At 34.7% G+C, this 17,675-nt stretch overlaps 1 protein-coding gene across 2 annotated transcripts; it reads left to right on the top strand.

Moving 5' to 3' along the window:
• The first annotated feature begins 13,573 nt into the window (after positions 1 to 13,573).
• Positions 13,574 to 17,445, top strand: LOC107899538 (protein MET1, chloroplastic). 2 transcript variants are annotated; one of them, XM_016825285.2, is made up of 7 exons: positions 13,574 to 15,771; positions 16,137 to 16,243; positions 16,338 to 16,432; positions 16,544 to 16,620; positions 16,742 to 16,862; positions 17,043 to 17,102; positions 17,198 to 17,445. In XM_016825285.2, the coding sequence occupies exons 1-7, from the start codon at positions 15,392 to 15,394 to the stop codon at positions 17,339 to 17,341; spliced, it is 984 nt and encodes a 327-aa protein (XP_016680774.1). In that variant the 5' UTR covers positions 13,574 to 15,391; the 3' UTR covers positions 17,342 to 17,445. The 2 variants fall into 2 exon arrangements, with proteins under 2 accessions (XP_016680774.1, XP_040946680.1); XM_041090746.1 differs by having other exon boundaries at positions 15,260 to 15,771; positions 16,142 to 16,243.
• Positions 17,446 to 17,675: the final 230 nt, after the last annotated feature.

Below are 17,675 nucleotides of genomic sequence, written 5' to 3'. Positions count from 1 at the left end.
GTTGTTTTTTGCCATGCATTGGGTACAATATATGTAAATGTATATAAATGTGCATACATTTTAATCCATTTATATATTTTATATAAATGCATTTTAATCTATTGTATAATTTTTATTCTTGCAGAATGTCCACCGAACCAACATCTATTGAGGGTAATGTTACACTTCCTAGTTCGATAGATTTTGGAAATTCGACAGGTGAAGGGTATGCTCGCTATCTTATTCTTGTTAACTTACAATCAATCCCTTTGTTTATATTATTTGATTTTTAAATGCATATATTTATATTTTTTGCTCATTTTTTTCACATATTTTGTAGGGATAATGCAAATGGAGATCTTTTGGGGAGAAAAAATAGATGCAAATAGAGAATATTAAAGACTACTAGATTTTAGTTACATGTTGCCTTTGTGACTTATTTTTAGTTGCTTTTGGAGTATTTTTTTGAGCTACTTTTGTTCTGCTATTGTTCTATTTCCAGGTTGTTTTTAACTTTTTATGTTGTTATTTTGAACTTTGAAGGCTTTGTTGTTGTTGTTTTTGTTAACTTTGAATACTATTATGTGCTACCATTGTTAACTTTCAAGACTTATGTAGTGTTTTTAATGTCTTATTTGTTATTTTCACCTCCATTTAAAGTTTTTTGAACTATTAAAGAAAAGAAAATGAACATTAGCAATGTATTTTTATATGTTTCATGCTTATTTTAACCAAAAGACAAAAACATATAAATTTTGATAAATTTAGTTAACCGACCGAATTAATCGAAATATTTCGGTTCAATTAACGTATTTGAAAAAAACTTTGATTCGGTTAATGATTAAATTTTTTACATTTTGGGTAATTTAGTTAATAGTAATTTGGTTCAGGTATTAACCGAACCGACTGTTTGAACACCAATATATCCATCTAAAGGTTCCAAAAAATATGAAGAAACAAAATGCTACAACAAAAATAGAAGAAAAAAAAGACGAGAAAATAAAAATGAAAACCTAAGCTAAGAAAAGAATAGTACAAATTATCTAATGACTAACCTCATTTTCTACACTAGCCTAACCTTCCAAATAGTTGATATAATGTGGTATTTATAAGTAAAAAATACTTGACCTAACATTGACAATTATGCATTTTAAATGAAAAGTGACTTGAGCTTGTTTAGATACACAATTTCCCCTGTAGTTTTTCACCCATCAGACTTCAGTGTTGCGACACCCAGGCTTTGGTGTTGTGACATTCGTGGCAGTGGGCATGAGCTTGGCTTAGGGGTACTTTGTGTCGCGGCACAACCTTGCTAGTGCCGCGACCTCGACAACAGTGGCATTAGGTTCCTTCACGGGCTCAATGTCACAACACCATACACTTAGTGTTGCGACTTCACCGGCAGGTTACTCCAAGTTGGTTTTTTGTTGAAGTTCACTTTCTCGAGATGATGGAAGGTCAGTGTCGCGACACACATGCACATGTGTTGCTACCCCAGAATAGTTGAGATCTTCCTTAATATTTAGCCTTATTCACCTCCCTATATAAGCTCAAATCAATCATTAGACTCCCAATGATTTTTTTCCAAATTGGGTCTCAAGATAAGGTAAAATATAAGAAAAACTATCATTAACACTACAATCTAATAATCGATAAAAAGAATTAAAAGGACTTGTAAACTACTTGAAAACAAGCTCATTAAGTATTCAAGAGAGTTAATTTGACATGTCAAATTACGATAGATCACTAATCTTAACCAAGATGAAGAAATGTTACAGTGTAGCATAGGAGATTTAAATTCGACAAAGTCGCAAAATGAAAAATTTGGGGGAAGTTCATCTGATTCTGGTGACTGTAGAGACTTTGCTGAATGGATTGAAAACTACAACTTATTTGAAATGCCAATTAGTTGTAGAGGACTCACTTGGCCTAACAATAGAATTGGTAGTGATTGCATTTATGAAAAAATGGATAGGATTTTCTGTAACTTTCAATGGAGTTTCTTGTTCCTTAATACTTTTGGGAAAGCAAAGCCAGCAATCCAATCTGATCATACATCGATTATCATGTAGATAAAGTCCCTCAAAAAATTGAAAAGGGCTTTCCATTTTGAGTCCAAGTGGTTAGAAGAAGCTGAGATAGAGAAGATAATCAAGAATTATTGGAGTCAATTAGCATTATACACATAATATTTTTAATGAGAAAATGAAACCCACCAAGGTTTGAATTATGTATTGGAAGAAAAAGAAGTTTGGAAACCCCAAAAAGGAGGTTCAAAGATTAACAAACAAAATAAAAAAGCTTTAAAGTTATCAACTGACAACAAGTTTCAAACAGGGAATTTTGAATCTCAAGAAATAACTCGATGACTTAAGGAGGAAAGATGAATTATATTGGCATCAGCGTTCATGGGTTAAGTGGTTGAACTATGGCAATTGCAAAACCAAGCTTTTTCATACGACTACAATCAATCACAGAAGAAGAAATGCAATCTCAAAAGTCAGGCAGGATAATAGGGAATGGGAAGACGACCCAAAACTGCTGAAAAAGATCTTTCTAAATTATTTTGACTTTCTTTTCAAGAACGTGTAGAGGAAAGGGTTGAAGAAGCCGTAGAAGTTGTTAAACCACTAATCACTCATAAAATGAATAGTGGCTTGGAGAAAAAAGTTACTAAAGATGAGATTCGAGAGACGGTATTCCATTTAGGAGATCTTAAAGCCCCTAAACTGAACGAATTTCCTAGAATTTTTTATCATAAGTATTAGAATACTATTAAAAATGAGGTTTGCAACCTAGTGAGGAACTTCTTTATTAATGATAGCCTGCTAGAGGGGATCAATTCCACCAACGCAATTTTTATTCCGAAGACATTTAATTCCAAAAGTGTGAATGGTTATAGACTAATTGGTTGCTGCATTTTCGTGTATAAGATAGTGGCAAGAATCCTTGCTACAAGGATGAAAAACATCTTGCCAAGGATCATTTCTCCAAATAAGTCTACCTTCAAACCTAGATGATAAATTCAAAAGAATATATTGATTGCACATGAGGCTTTTCACGCTATAAAACAAAGGAAATAGGGCAGGAAATTTGTTAGAGTTGTAAAACTCAACTTTGTTAAAGCCAATGATAATGTCTCATGAGACTTTCTTGAAAGGATTATGATTAGAATAAGGTTCCATGATTATTAGATCAAGCTCATCATTTCTTTTATTTCCACCACATCTATCTTGTTTATGATTAATGGAGAAGCAGTTGGTATGGTCAAGCTTGAACGAGGGCCACTCCAAGGGGATTCGTTATCACTAACCCTTTGCGATATAATTTCTAATGTGTTTTCAAAACTTATTGACAAGGCTAAAAATTTAAGTTTGGTTGAAGTATTTTGTATCACGTCTAGATGGCCGTCACTCGCTTATATATTATTTACAGATGGTTGTTTTCTATTTCACTCAGCAGATGTTGAAAATGCTACCGCTATTTATCATTGCATTGACTTATTCCAAAGGGCAAGTGAGAAAACTGTGAATCTACAAAAATCGTTAGTGTTCTTCTCCCCCTAACACTCATGCCATAATTCAAAGTAACATTCTTGGGGATTTTAGAATGGCTCAAATGGATAAGAGATCAAAATAATTGAGGTTGTCGTCAATATGGGGAAAATGCTAAAAGGAAGGTCTATCTTTTCTAAAGGAGAATGTTACCAATCGAATTAAAGCTGGAAAAGAAAATTTTTATCTCAAGCGGGGCTTGAAGTTCTTATCAAAGCTGTCATTTTAGCCATGTCAATTAATATTATGCAAATTTTCTAGTTTCAAGCTATAGTATGCAATGAATTGAACATGGCACTTAACAAGTTTTGGTTGTTAAGGACAAATCAATATAAAAGCTCAATACATTGGATGTCTTGGAAGATAATTACTATCCAAAAGAAAAAAAAAAGAGAAATGAGATTTAGGGACTTTTAAGCCTTTAATGTGGCCTTACTAGCCAAACAAGCTTGGAGGCTAATTTAAGATCTAATGTCAAAATTTGCATTGATTTTCAAAGGCATCTATTTTCGCAATGCTACAATTTTTTCGACAAAAAGGGAGAAATAACGTTTTTGGGCATGGAATAGATTATGGAAGGCCTTGACTTCCTTAAAAAAGTTCTTAGATGGAATGTTGGAAATGGGAAGGATATTCTTATCTGGGAGGATAAATGGATCCCCTCCAACTCCTCATTTAAAGTCTCCTCAATCCGACCACCTCAAGTATGTCTTACATTGGTCAACCATCTTTTTTGAGAGAATAAAAGAATTTTGAATTATGATATTTTAAACTCATTGTTCAATGAGAATGATGCCAAGGCTATTGCGTTGATCCTTATAGTAGGCAACAACCAAAGTAACAAAGTGGTGTGACACTTTTTAGATGATGGGGGTATTGACTTCCTTCGGGCGTACTAACTTCTAGAATGTGAATACTGCAACCAAATATAAGTGTCAGGCAGTTTCCGTAAGTATACGTGTCAGGTTGTAATATAGTTATCCAACGAAGAATGGAAGTACTCCGAAGATCATACTTAAGGGAGGTGAGACTAAACTAATCCTAATTTCTACTATAATGGGTCTAATTACTAATTTACTTAAACTATATTACGATTATTCCTAAGGTGATGGAAAATAATAATTTATTAATATACCAAGAGAACATAAAAACAAATAAGGAAAACAAATTGTAGATTTTATCAAATCTAATGACAGAAGACTAACTTGCTTCAGTGTTCATACTTAACTCTTATATCGAGTTCTACCCAATCAGCTAGTCACTAACGTACCAGGGCCTCTCGACCTCTCACTAATCTAATGAGTCGACAAGAACTAATTATCTTTCGACCTCATAGTATAGAGAGGATTAGGGTAAGGTTTTTACGGATAGGCAATACCAATTTTGGGTTCATTCCAACCTATATGACTTCCTAAGGTCATCAAGCCTAGGGTTTTAAGTTATTCCTATCCCAACTAGCTGATCTGTTAGGAAACCCTACATAGAATCTAATTAATCCTACATCCACTCGTTAATCTCCCATTACCGGATTAATTCCCCATAGATTTAACAAACATCATAGACTTGATTAAAGAGATAAACATTAAGAATAGATCAAAAAAGACTTAAGAAAAGTCTTGATATGTATTTATAATGTGCAAATGATAATCCACCAAAGAGCTTGATAGATCCACAAGCTGGATTCTACGAAGAAAGAAATAAGAACTAAACTACGATTACAACTAAAAAGAAACCTAAACTACAAATAGAAATAAAACTAAACAAGAAACAAAAAAATTTAACTAAGTAAAAATTGTCCATAAACTATGAAGAGAAATCTTAATTATAAGCCTAGGGTTGGCCATCGGTCATTGACCTAATTCGACTGACTGTTTGGCATTAAAGATTGTTGTGTGGAAAAAATACCCTTAGCTCATTAATTGGCCTTGTCACATCGGTGTCGCAACACCCTCTAGCAGTCTACTGGCTTAGGCATGTCTTTAGGGTTGTCGTGACACCTTATGGCTATGTTGCAACACCAAAGGTAGTCCACTCCTTTTATATTTCTTTTTCTTTATTGTGGCATCCTAGCTCTGTGTTGGAACATCGTAGGTAGTGCACTAACTTCGTGCCTTTGAATAATGTCCTACACACTCACCGAGCATGTTAGTCTACCTTTAGGCCTCTTTTGGCCTATAAGGTCATATAAATTATCGAAACTTCTCATTTTACTATCTAAGGACTAAAAATGAAAGATAAAAAAACATAACTGAATTGCTTTCCTACGAGCTCATTAAGTACAAAAAGTAGTTTAATTTGTTACAACGAATTGAGACAGATAATGTATACAATGTTAAATTGGGATATCACATTTTGATTAGTGTCGAGACTACGCCACAACCAGTAGGAATGAGCAAAGAACTGAATGAGCATAATTTGAAATGGTCCTCTATTTAGAAGCTAAAAACTCTACAAAAAATTAAAACTTTCATGTAGAGAGCTTGCCATAATTCATTAGCTTCGAATGAAAATATAAGCAGAAGACTGCACATCACAAGGATGTTCAAGATGTAGAGAGGCGAATGAACCAATTGAGCACATATTATTCTTTTGTCTCATTTCTCAAGCTTCATGGAGAGCATATTCCTTCCATCATACTCCGGTTCTCATGGGGTTTTGCTCAACTGTTACATAGTTGGGGAAAGTGAATGACGATTTTGCCAATCTTTGGTGGCTTCCTTGGAACTAGCCTCATGGCTTGACTTTCATGGAATATATGGAATTCAAGGAACAAATAGATTTTTTGAGGGATTAAGGATGATCCATGTCACACCTAAAAGTTGGACTAATAGAATCGAGTCAGTAAATCACGGGTTAATGAACCAGGAATCATAATTAGGTTAGATAATTAATTAAAATATTAAAATTAAGTGTCTGAGAATTAATTTGGTTAAAATGGATTTTAAAAACAAGATCGAATTTGAAAATATTTAGAAAATAAGTTTTAATTGAACAAAGGACCTATTTGAAAAAGGGAAGAAACTGAAGGTGGTTAAATGGGCAATGGTTCAGTTTTTTAAAAGTTGTTGCCTATTTAACAACCCCCACCATTCCTTCCCTCCCATTTCACATTTCATTTTGAAATTTTCCCAAACACCAAATTAGAGTTTTTCTCCCAAGATTGATTCATCCTTTTTGAATCTTAAGCTCCTTAAACACAAATTTCGCTTTCAATTTTAAAGAATAATCAAGTTTTTATCCTCAAATTCTCTATTGTTCTTCGCACGTCCTAGCTTGAATTTGATTTTAAACTCGTCATTTTTGTCAAGTTGAGGTGAGATTTTGACTTTTTATGATTAAACTAAGTGGTTTATTATTTCAATTCGAGTTTTAAATGATTTAATTAAGATTTCAATAGATCAAGTGTTTTTAAGTTGATTTTTGGCTTGAAAATGGTGGATCTCATATTAATTAGATAAGATTCAATTTTAAAGTGATTTCTAACTCATTTTTATGTAATTGAAATGTATTTGATATGAACTTAACAAATTCTTTGGTGATTTAAACAAACTGAACATTTTCCCCTTTTTAATGTTCAAATAAGCTTGATTTTTTTGGAAAAATTAGATTTGTGTAATTAGATAAAATTGATGGTTTAGGTCTATAATTAGGTGAATTTAGGATATATGAAGTTGAAATCTAAGCTTAGAAATGAGATTCGAGTGGTTAAACATCTATTTTGATAAAAACTAGTTAAGTTTTCAGTAAAGAAGTTAGTAAGTTGTGATTTGTGATTTTGGAGGGATTTAAATGTGTTTGACATTGTTTATAATGCCTTTGTATTATGTTTAATGTTTATGTGAAGTTCCAACTCAATTGGGAGCCTCCACAAGCAAGGAAAAAGGGAAACAAAAGCTTACTTGAGCTTTGTTGTGCAAGCAAGTTACTAAGGTGAGTAGTCTTATGTGCTATAATTGATGTGCAAATAAATGAGTTGAAGGGGGCTTAGGTGGTATAATTATCTAATATAAGTCTTAAGAGTAAGTGTTCCTACTTGAACTTTGTTATTTTTATAAGTAAGTTTGCATGTGTTGTGATATGTACAAGTGTGTAATGTGAATATATGTGTTGATTATATGACTGAGTATGCCTTGTGAGCAACTGGTTTTATGTACAAGTGTATTTGGCTTATTGAGCAAAGTGTTTGCACATGAGGTGCATTATGTAAAAGTGACAAGTCATATGAATATGATGTGTGAGTGTGCAAAAACCAGAAAATTAATGTGTGAAAGGGATATATTGGCCTTGTAAACCTTTGAAAACATTGGATATAGTTGGCATGCCATAAGATTTGAGTACTCATATATGTGTTTGATGTTGTGACATATGGAGGGATAAGGGGATGTAGAGCATTGCTCTATTCATGGGTCATGTTGGTGCATAGGAGAGTGCTAGCTTCATTATACACTTTATGGGTCTGAGATAGACTCTATGAGTCAAGTACGAGGTCATGGAGATCCGTGTATCTAATGAGTATTTTAGCATGTATTTTTATTTCACAAGTAGCCAATGTGTCAATATGCTATGATGTTGATGATGTCATGTGTTAATTGTGTCTAGCATGCTTGTTTTTAACTCTTGTATTTGTGGATTATTGTAGCATCTTGAATACTCATTGAGCTTGGTTAAGCTCACACTCTTTTGTGATTATTTTTACAATGACATAATTGGAGTGAATTGGTGAAGTGAGCAAGTTGGTGATCCAAAGGCAAAGGCACCTTGGTTGTATAGGTGAAAGGGGTTTTTAGTCCTCAAAGGATGCGAATGTGGGTGTGAAAACTTGAGGGACTAGATTTTATTTTATTTTTTGTGTTGTTATAGGACTTTTTATAAATTGTATAAAGACTTTTATAAATGTTTGTGTGTGTCTATGCTACTTGAAATATGCTTGTAGAATGCAATAGGGTGATAGGTTGTTAGACTGTCGAGTTAAGGTGAGCTTTCGTTTGGGGTTCGCATAGGTGAGTGTACATAGTAGTTCGAATATTACCTGGGCACGCGTACACCTTATGTTAAGGTTCACATATCATGAGGGTACACACAATGTAAGTGTTCGCATAATGCAAGGGTTCGTACACTCATAGGCTTGCACAAGTGTTTAAGCTCACATAAGTGTATACGCACGCATGATACTAGGTTCGCACGTCGCATTTAAACTTGCACAAATTAAGGGCACGCACTAAGTAAGGGCTCACACATAGAATATGATAAGGGTTCACTAAAGTGTCTGCCAAAAGGTCTGTAAAAGTATGTTCTCTATAGGAGTTTGCCTTAGTGATTCTTCAAATGCAAGTTCGTCGTAGGGTTTGCAAGTAGTAGCGTTAGGTGATTGCATAGGTGAGGGTGGACAAAGGTAGTTTGCACAAGTGAGCTCACCCAAGTACATCGTTTAAGACAGTCGCAATTTTTAGCTTGCATATTTTCATAGGGTTCGTACAATAACAGGTTTGCATACATATAGGCTCACACATACTTTAAGGCTCACATGCCATTATGAGATAGGGTTCGCACTATGCATATAAGAGTATGCCATAGGGTTGTCTGCCATAGGTGTTCGCCAAGCATAGAACTCACCAAAGGATGGGGGCTCACAGGGAAGCTGGGGTTCGCCAGGATGATGCGGACTGGTAGGAATTCTAAATAGGGGTTGTCATGAGCTAGGTGTTCGTAGGTGTGTAGGTATTTGTTTCTTTTTTTAGTACAAATTAATTCTTGTTGATGTAATTAGAAAAAAATATTTCAAAATTTTCATGTATTAACTTTATTTCTCGAATTCTAGTATAGTAGCTTCAATTTCTTAATTTTTTTTATATTTTGAAAAAAATTATAATCTAGTCCCTAAACTTCGTTTTGGAAGTAAGTTTTTAAAAATATTTTTGAACTAAATTTTTCACAAATGATTTAAAATAAAATGCCCAGGACACAGATTGGTCCAAATTTATGATTTAAGTATTTAACGTTAATGATATGCAAAAATGACGATTTTACCCCTGGTCCTTTTTCGTCGAATTATGGTGATCAAAGCATGTTTTAGGATTGTTTGATTAAATGTACTTATTCATGCATGTTTTAAATTGGTGTGATGGCTGGTTTGCGGTGTATTGGTTGACTGGTACGGAGAGTCACTCTAGTGGCTAATGTAATGTTTGAAATTTGGGTCGAACCGTCCCAGCTGGGTTTAGGGTGTCACAATCTAATTCAAATTTGGAATTGCATCACGAACAAGTTCACGAAATTCCAAGAAAATGCTCTCTCCCCCTTTCTAGAACTATTGGCAACACCTTATCTTCATGCCCACTTTGGTCACCTCCTCCTTCCAATGCCATCAAGATCAATTGTGAGACCTTTTTTTTCCAGTAATTCTAACCTTGTAGGAGTGACAAAAATTGCTAAAAATTGCCAGGGTGAAATTTTAGATGGAATCAATGCGCAAGCACAATCGTTGAACGCATTTGTGGCTGAAAATTGCCAGGGTGATTAGGTTAGGTTCCATGTTGATTAATCATAATGGATGGCAACATGTCATACTCAGTCAGACTAATTTCGTTATTGTTGGCGATATCATTTCACAAACTATTGTTATAGGTTTTGTTTGCTTCAATAATTGTTAGAGTTGTGCTTCAACTGTTGCAAGCTTTAGACAAAACAAATTTTACTAATTTTCTCATTTTGAAACCATTTCATTATTGTTGCTGATTTTAGGGGTTTCTTGATCATGAAATCTGGCAGTTGCTTGATTTTAAGATATGATTGTTATTTTTTCATGTATTTAAACAACACTTCAGCTCAATAAAAAAAAATTACTTTAACAACAACTATTTCTATCTGTTTTTCTCTCTCTAGTCTTATCTTTGTTTCTTTAAGTTACAGAAAAGTTTATTCCAACAAATTGGTATCTGAGATATCTTCTTGAGGACCTGTAACTAAGGGAAGATATTTTGTCTTCTTTATTCTTTTATGGATACAAAAATCCCTTTCGCTGCACTTGTACAACCCATTTTCAATGGTGAAGGTTACCATGTCTGGGCAACAAGGATTAAGGCTCATCTAGAGGCAAACGATCTTTGGAAAGTTGTGGAAGAGGACTACGGAGTTCCTTTACCTACCAATTGACTATGGCGCAAATAAAGAATCACAAGGGGAGGAAATCAAGAAAATCGAAGGCAAGAGCTACGTTATATGTTGCAGTCTCATCTAAAATATTTTTTAGAATCATGATAATAAAGTCAGTCTTTGAAGTTTGAAATTTCTTGAAGGAGGAGTATGAAGGAGAGGAAAGGATTAAAGGAATGAAAATGATGAGCTTGATTTGAGAGTTTAAACTCCAAAAGATGAAAGACTCTGAGACGGTGAAGGAGTACTTTGACAAAATGCTTGGAATCGCAAACAAAGTAAGATTACTTAGATCTAAATTTCCTGATTCCAGATTAGTTAAAAAATTCTTGTAATTATTCCCGAAAGATTTGAAGCTACCGTCTTCCCATTGGAAAACACTAAAGATCTGTTAGAGGCTAGTTTGGCAAAATTGATGAATGCTTTGCAAGCATAAAAGCAGAGAAGGTTCATGAGATCTGAAGGGTCTATTGAAGGTGCATTGGCTGTTAGTACAATCGAGGAGGAAAGGGAAAGAAACATGATAAGAACAAGAAAGGAAATTCAGGTTCTGATTCTTCCATTACAAATAAGGGAACAAAATCTAATTTTCCTTCTTGTAAACACTGTGGAAGAAAAGGTCATCTGCCTTTCAATTGCGGGAGAAAGCTAGACCAATAATGTGAAAAAATTAGAAGATGGGGCATCATCAAAGAATTTTCAAAAGCGATACTCAGCAAAAGGTTGTTGCACAAGTGAATTTGCGACAAAAGAGTGTTGCTCTAGTTGTTGATGGAAAGGAGGAGGAGCAATTCTTTGTGGCCACTTGCTTTGCAATCTTTCATTCAAGTGAGAAGTGGCTCATTAATAGTGGATGTACAAACCATATAACTTTTGATCGTGATCTCTTCAAAGAATTGGATACTTCAATAGTTTCCCAAGTAAATATTGGAAATGAAGAGTATAATGCAGTCGAGGGAAAATGCACAGCTGCAATTGAAAGCATTTTATGTACAAAATTGATCAAATAAGTGTTATTTGTACCTAACATCAGTCAAAATTTGTTGAGTGTTTTCCAGTTAATTCAAAAGGGTTTCAAAGTTATCTTTGAAACAAATCACTGTTTAATCAAATATGTAAATTAAAACGATGTATTCAAAATAAAAATGAAAGGGAAGAGCTTTGCACTTGATCCATTAGAGGAGGAGCAAGCCGCATTCTTTGCAACAAATGTTGTGAAATTTCAAAGAAAGGAATTGGTTAAAGGTCTCCCTTGTCTTGAATCTGAAATTCCAGATTGTAGAGCTTGCCAACAAGGAAAACAATTGAGACTGCCATTTAAGTAATCAACTTGGAGAGCTATTGAAAAGTTGCAATTGATACACACTGATCTGGCTGGACCTCACAACATCCCATCTCTCAATGGAAGTAGGTTTTTTTTATCTTTATTGATGACTACTCTTGAATGTGTTTGATCTATTTTCTTAAATTCAAGTCAGAATTTGCTGGTGTATTTTTGCAATTCAAGCAATGGATTGAAACACAAAGTGGACACAAAATTCAAGCTTTGAGATTTGATAATGGCAAGGAGTATACCTCTAATCAATTTAATATTTTCTGCGATGAAACGGGGATTGAATATCAAGTCGTTGCTCCAAACACTCCACAACAAAATGGAGTCAGCGAGAGAAAGAATTGTACCATAATAAAGATGGCTAGATGTTTGATGTCTGAGAAGAATTTCCAAGGGAATATTGGGTAGAAGTGGCGTACACTGTAATTTTCTTTCTCAATAGGCTTCCTACAAAGCTGTTGCAAGAATAACTCTATATGAAGTCTAGTATGGTTTTAAAACTTCTCTGAAAAATCTCAAAGTATTCAGATGCTTGTGCTTTGTTTATGTTCCTCAGATCAAAATGGATAAATTAGCTAAAAAGGTGAAAGTAGGGATCTTTGTTGGCTACAATAGAATCTCAAAAGCTTACAAAATTTTCCAACCAAACACTAAGAAAGTTTTGTTAAGCAGAGATGTTCATTTCAAGAAGAATGATGAGTAGAATTGGGTAGGAAAACAAGTAGCTATGGTACCTAACCAAGTTTCAGAATTGCAACTCAAGGAAGATGAGTTGGTTGATGATATGCCCGTTAGAGGTATAAGGTCACTTTTTGATATTTACCAAAGATGCAATGTGGTTGTACTCGAACCAATATATTACTAGGTGGTTGAGAAGGATCCAAAATGGATTACAACACTGAAGGAGGAGCTTATGATGATCGTATAAAATAAAATATGGAAGTTCGTAAAAATATCTATAGATAGAAAAGTGATTGGAGTGAACTGTGTATTTAGAACCAAGCTGAATCTTGATGTCTCAATCAACAAGCATAAAGCTAAGCTTTTTGTAAAAGGGTATGCTCAGATTTTTTGTGTTGATTTTCTAATAGTTTTGCTCCTGTAGCTGCACAAAAGGGCTGAAAAGGCTATCAACTTGATGTTAAAGCAACATTCTTGAATGGCTTCTTGGAGAAAGAGATTTATGTTGAGCAACCTGATGGTTTTGTTGTGAAAGGGCAAGAAGATGATGTGTACTTGTTCAAGAAAGCCTTGTATGGCCTGAAACAGGTGCCAAGAGTGTGGTACAACAGAATTGATAAACACTTAATGCAATTGGATTTCAAAAGAAGTCTCAATGAAGTTACCCTTTACATAAAAGGTAATGAAATCAATTTTATTATTGTTTCCTTATATGTGTATGATTTGTTGGTCACAAAAAGTAATAAAGAACTTGTAAGAAAGTTCAAAGAAGATATGGATCAAACTTTCGAGATGACGGATTTGGGAGAAATGACTTACATTCTAGGAATGGAAATAAAGCAGAAAAATGAAGAAGTGTTCATTGGTTAGAAGAAGTATGCTAAGGAAATTCTGAAAAAATCCAGAATGGATGGATGCAAGAGTGTAGATACTCCAATGTGTTAAAAGGAGAAGTTGAGCAAAGAAGATGAAGCTGAAAAAGTCGATGAAACCTTCTACAGAAGTTTAGTTGATTGCCTGATGTATCTAACGAATACAAGACTTCATATCTTACATTCTATAAGTCTATTATCCAGATTTATGAATTGTGCAATTGAAACACATCTTACAATTGCTAAAAGAGTCCTTAGATATGTGAGAGGAACATTGGATTATGGAACCAGATTTTGTGCAAATCAAGATAGTGATTAGGGAGGTTCACTTGATAATATGAAAAGCACTTCAGGTTACTGTTTCAAGTTTGATTCGGGTGTTCTCATGGTGCTGCAAAAAGCATAATACGGTGTCACAATCTACAACAGAAGCTGAATTTATTACAGCTAGTTGCTATCAATCAAGCTTTGTGGTTAAGAAAAGTTTTAGTGGATTTGAATCTGAAACAAGAAGGATGCATAGAAGTGTTCGTTGATAATCAAGCTTCAATTTCTATCTCTAACAATCTTGTTTTTCATCGGAAAACGAGACACTTCAATATCAAATTATTTTCTCTTAGAGAAGTGCAGAAGGAAGGTTTAGTTGGTTTAAAGTACTGCAAATTTGAATTTCAACTAGTTGATATATTTACAAAACCCTTGCCAAGAAACAAGTTTGAGAAACTTGAAGTTTGCAGCAACCAAAGCAAGGAGGAGTGTTGAAGTTGTGCTTCAACTGCTGCAAGATTTGGTCAAAACAAATTTTACTGTTTTTTATTTAAGTTTGTTGATCATGAAATCCGGTAGTGTCTTGATTCTAGGGTGTGGTTATTATTTTTTGCATGTATTTAAACAACACTTCCCCTCAATAAAAAAAATTAACTTTACCAACAAGTATTTCTATTTTTTCTTCTGCTAATATTTATTTTTGTTTTTTTTAATTTACAGGAAAATTTATTCCAACAATAATGTACTGAGATCAAGAAATAGAGTAGCTGACTGGGTGGTAAAGAGAACTAAGTTAGGCTCTTATCCCCTTTTTGGAATTTCTCTATTCCTGATTATCTCAAAATCCTCTTGTAATTCTCTGTTATGAATGAAATTATTATCTTTTGTTCAATAGCTGTGTAGACCATTGAGTGATATAAGTGGAGGAGAGAGATATTTTTCTTGTCCCTTCTTTTAAGGTCTCCCCGTCTTTGGGTGATGCACTGCGCTGATTTCTTTTTCATATATATATATATTGTTTTTCAGCTGAGAACATAGGTGGCTGCATTAAAGTAGGTAAGTTTTACTGTGGCAATTATTTCAGGAACCATATAAAACCCCTCTCTTTCGCTCTGCCAATTCTTGGAAAGGAGAATTCATAAACTCTCACACTGCCCCCCTGCTATATTTCTTCTTTGGCTTTTCCTTTTTTTCGACCTGATACAATACTTCTATAAAAGTCTGTTCTTTTTCCATTCTTGAATGTGGGAGTTTCTTTCTCTTTGGTTTGGATAGTGAAATATACTGTAAATCTCTTTCCTTTTTTATACGTATGGGAAGAAATTGCTGGATCTGGGAGTGCCACGTGTTTTCATTTGGTTCAATAGAAAATTAACGAATCCAATCCACATCTGGTTTCCGACCAATCATATCATTCCTGTGATACAACCATGGCATTGGCTCCCACCACTTATCCCTCCTATCCCTGCTCTAACACTTGCTCACTGTTACCAGAGCCACTCAAAAGTTAAAAAACCTTCTGTTTTGTTAGCGTAGCAAATAGCAATACAACCATGGCTTTGGCTCCCACCACTTATCCCTCCTATCTCTGCTCTAACACTTGCTCACCCTTACACAGAGCCACTCAACCTCTCCTTTCTTCAACCAGGCATGTAGGAGTTAGATTTAACAGCAAGTGTTCAGCGTCTTTCTGCAGTGGCAAGGAGCAGCTAAAGCCATGGATTTTGGTAGCGAAAGCATCGGAAGGTGAGTCCCAAACCACAGAGCAGGAAGAGCAGCAGTACGAGGAGTATGAGGTAGAGATTGAGCAGCCTTATGGGCTCAAATTCAGAAAAGGCAGAGATGGTGGGACTTACATTGATGCTATTCAGCCTGGTGGAGCTGCTGACAAGGCTGGGGTTTTCACCGTTGGGGACAAAGTACTTGCCACCAGGTTAGCTTTTCTATTCATTTTCTTTCATTAGCAAAAGCAAACCTGCTGATAGCACCCATAGCCAACCTACTATTACTAATTAAGAGGTGTGGACTTTAGAAGGCATTGCCACACTATGTGTTAAAAATGAAATGAAAGATTGCCAGCTGCCCATCAAAAGACTCTACCAGTGTCAATTTATGGGCAATTTGCCTCGGATTAATGTTTCACCGTGACCCTTTCTCACAACTTCAACCATTTTTATCACATGAATCAAATTTTGTCACTGAGTGTTGTAATTGAATATCTGGTTAATGTTCAAGCTCTCGGTCTCATAGAGTATTAAAATTAGAAGGTGACTTAATGAACCCTTTATGGGAATGCAGTGCAGTGTTTGGAACAGAAATATGGCCGGCTGCCGAATATGGGAGGACAATGTACACCATCCGCCAGAGAATTGGTCCATTGCTTATGAAAATGCAGAAAAGATATGGTAAGTCATTATCCTTTGTTCATAATTAAATTTCCCCTTATGAACACTGCATCATAAGCTAAAAAATGTCAGCATTTCTTGTATGTTTTTCCAGGGAAGGTTGATGAAGGAGGCGAATTAACAGAGAAGGAGATTATTAGAGCTGAGAGGAACTCAGGTGTAATTAGTGACAGAGTGAGGGAAATCCAAGTACGTAGTACTTTTCCTATCATTTTGTAACCTTCACTGTATATTAAAGTAATAAAACTTTCTGTATCATAACAACAATATAATGTCTGCAACTTGCTGCTTGAATCTCAGATGCAAAACTATATGAGGAAAAAGGAACAAAAAGAACGCAGGGAAACGGATCTTCGTGAAGGGTTGCAACTATACAAGTCTGTTGTGACTTAATCTCAGAACTTTACTTATCCTTTGCTCATGCTTATATCATACTTCACCACATATCCAATTATATTTAAGCACTAAATATCTTGTTCGTTTTCTATCATCGGGAAGGAGCGGCAATTACGAGCAAGCGCTGGAGAAATTCGAGTCTGTACTGGGATCAAAGCCAGAGCCTAATGAAGCAGCAGTAGCAAGTTACAATGTTGCTTGCTGTTATGCAAAGCTTAATCAGGTAGGTTGATAAAAGCAAAATTTCCTTGCATCTTTCCCATACTTGATTCCTTGGTATAGCTAATATCATTCATCTCTTAATATCTTCATTTAACATTGAGAATAATATCATACAGGTTGTAATATAATGTTAATGCAATGTGCACCTCATATGGTTGTAATACATTGGAAATGTTTACAGATTCAAGCTGGTCTATCAGCACTTGAAGATGCCTTGGAGGCAGGATTTGAAGACTTTAAGGTGATAATCAATTGCGTTGCATTACATTGGTGTCGAGTTTTTAGCCGATGCCGAGACTTTTAACCGAACTTTGTTGTTAATTTTGTGTTAAACAGAGAATCCGGACGGATCCAGACCTGGCCAATCTAAAAAACTCAGAGCAATTTGAGCCACTGCTTAAAAGGTTTGATGAATCATTTATCAATGAGAATGCCATCAATGCCATTAAATCTTTATTTGGCATTTTCAACCAGAAATAGAAAAAGCCCTACACCAAAGGATATTTGTGTTATAGTATAATTTTGCTCACAAGTTTGATTTATTTTCGTCAATCCATCTTTAATAAAAATTGGGGTCTTGTCCATTTTTGTTATTAAAAAATGTGTTGATAGTATCTGCAGCTTACAAAACGTTAATTCTTTCTGCCTTTCCAATTATATTGAAACTTTATTCATGCTTTTCATCTGTAAATACCAAAACAGGATTTCTGCAATGTATTATCATGCCATACATTTTTTAAAGATAAAAATGATTCTGGGGTTTTTTTTTTCCAAGGGAGTTCAAAACAATTTGAATATAAAATATTCCCAACTT

Source organism: Gossypium hirsutum, chromosome D04 (genome assembly GCF_007990345.1).
Source record: "Gossypium hirsutum isolate 1008001.06 chromosome D04, Gossypium_hirsutum_v2.1, whole genome shotgun sequence".
In the NCBI taxonomy this organism is placed as follows: domain Eukaryota; kingdom Viridiplantae; phylum Streptophyta; class Magnoliopsida; order Malvales; family Malvaceae; genus Gossypium; species Gossypium hirsutum.
This window is presented reverse-complemented; position numbering and strand designations above follow the sequence as displayed.

What these genes read in the sequence shown, in the direction of transcription:
- LOC107899538 (XM_016825285.2), top strand. Translation starts at nt 15,392, where the DNA reads ATGGCTTTGGCTCCCACCACTTATCCCTCCTATCTCTGCTCTAACACT. An exon ending in ACAGAGTGAGGGAAATCCAA is followed by an intron (nt 16,433 to 16,543) that starts GTACGTAGTACT and finishes CTTGAATCTCAG; the next exon opens with ATGCAAAACTATATGAGGAA. An exon ending in GTTATGCAAAGCTTAATCAG is followed by an intron (nt 16,863 to 17,042) that starts GTAGGTTGATAA and finishes AAATGTTTACAG; the next exon opens with ATTCAAGCTGGTCTATCAGC.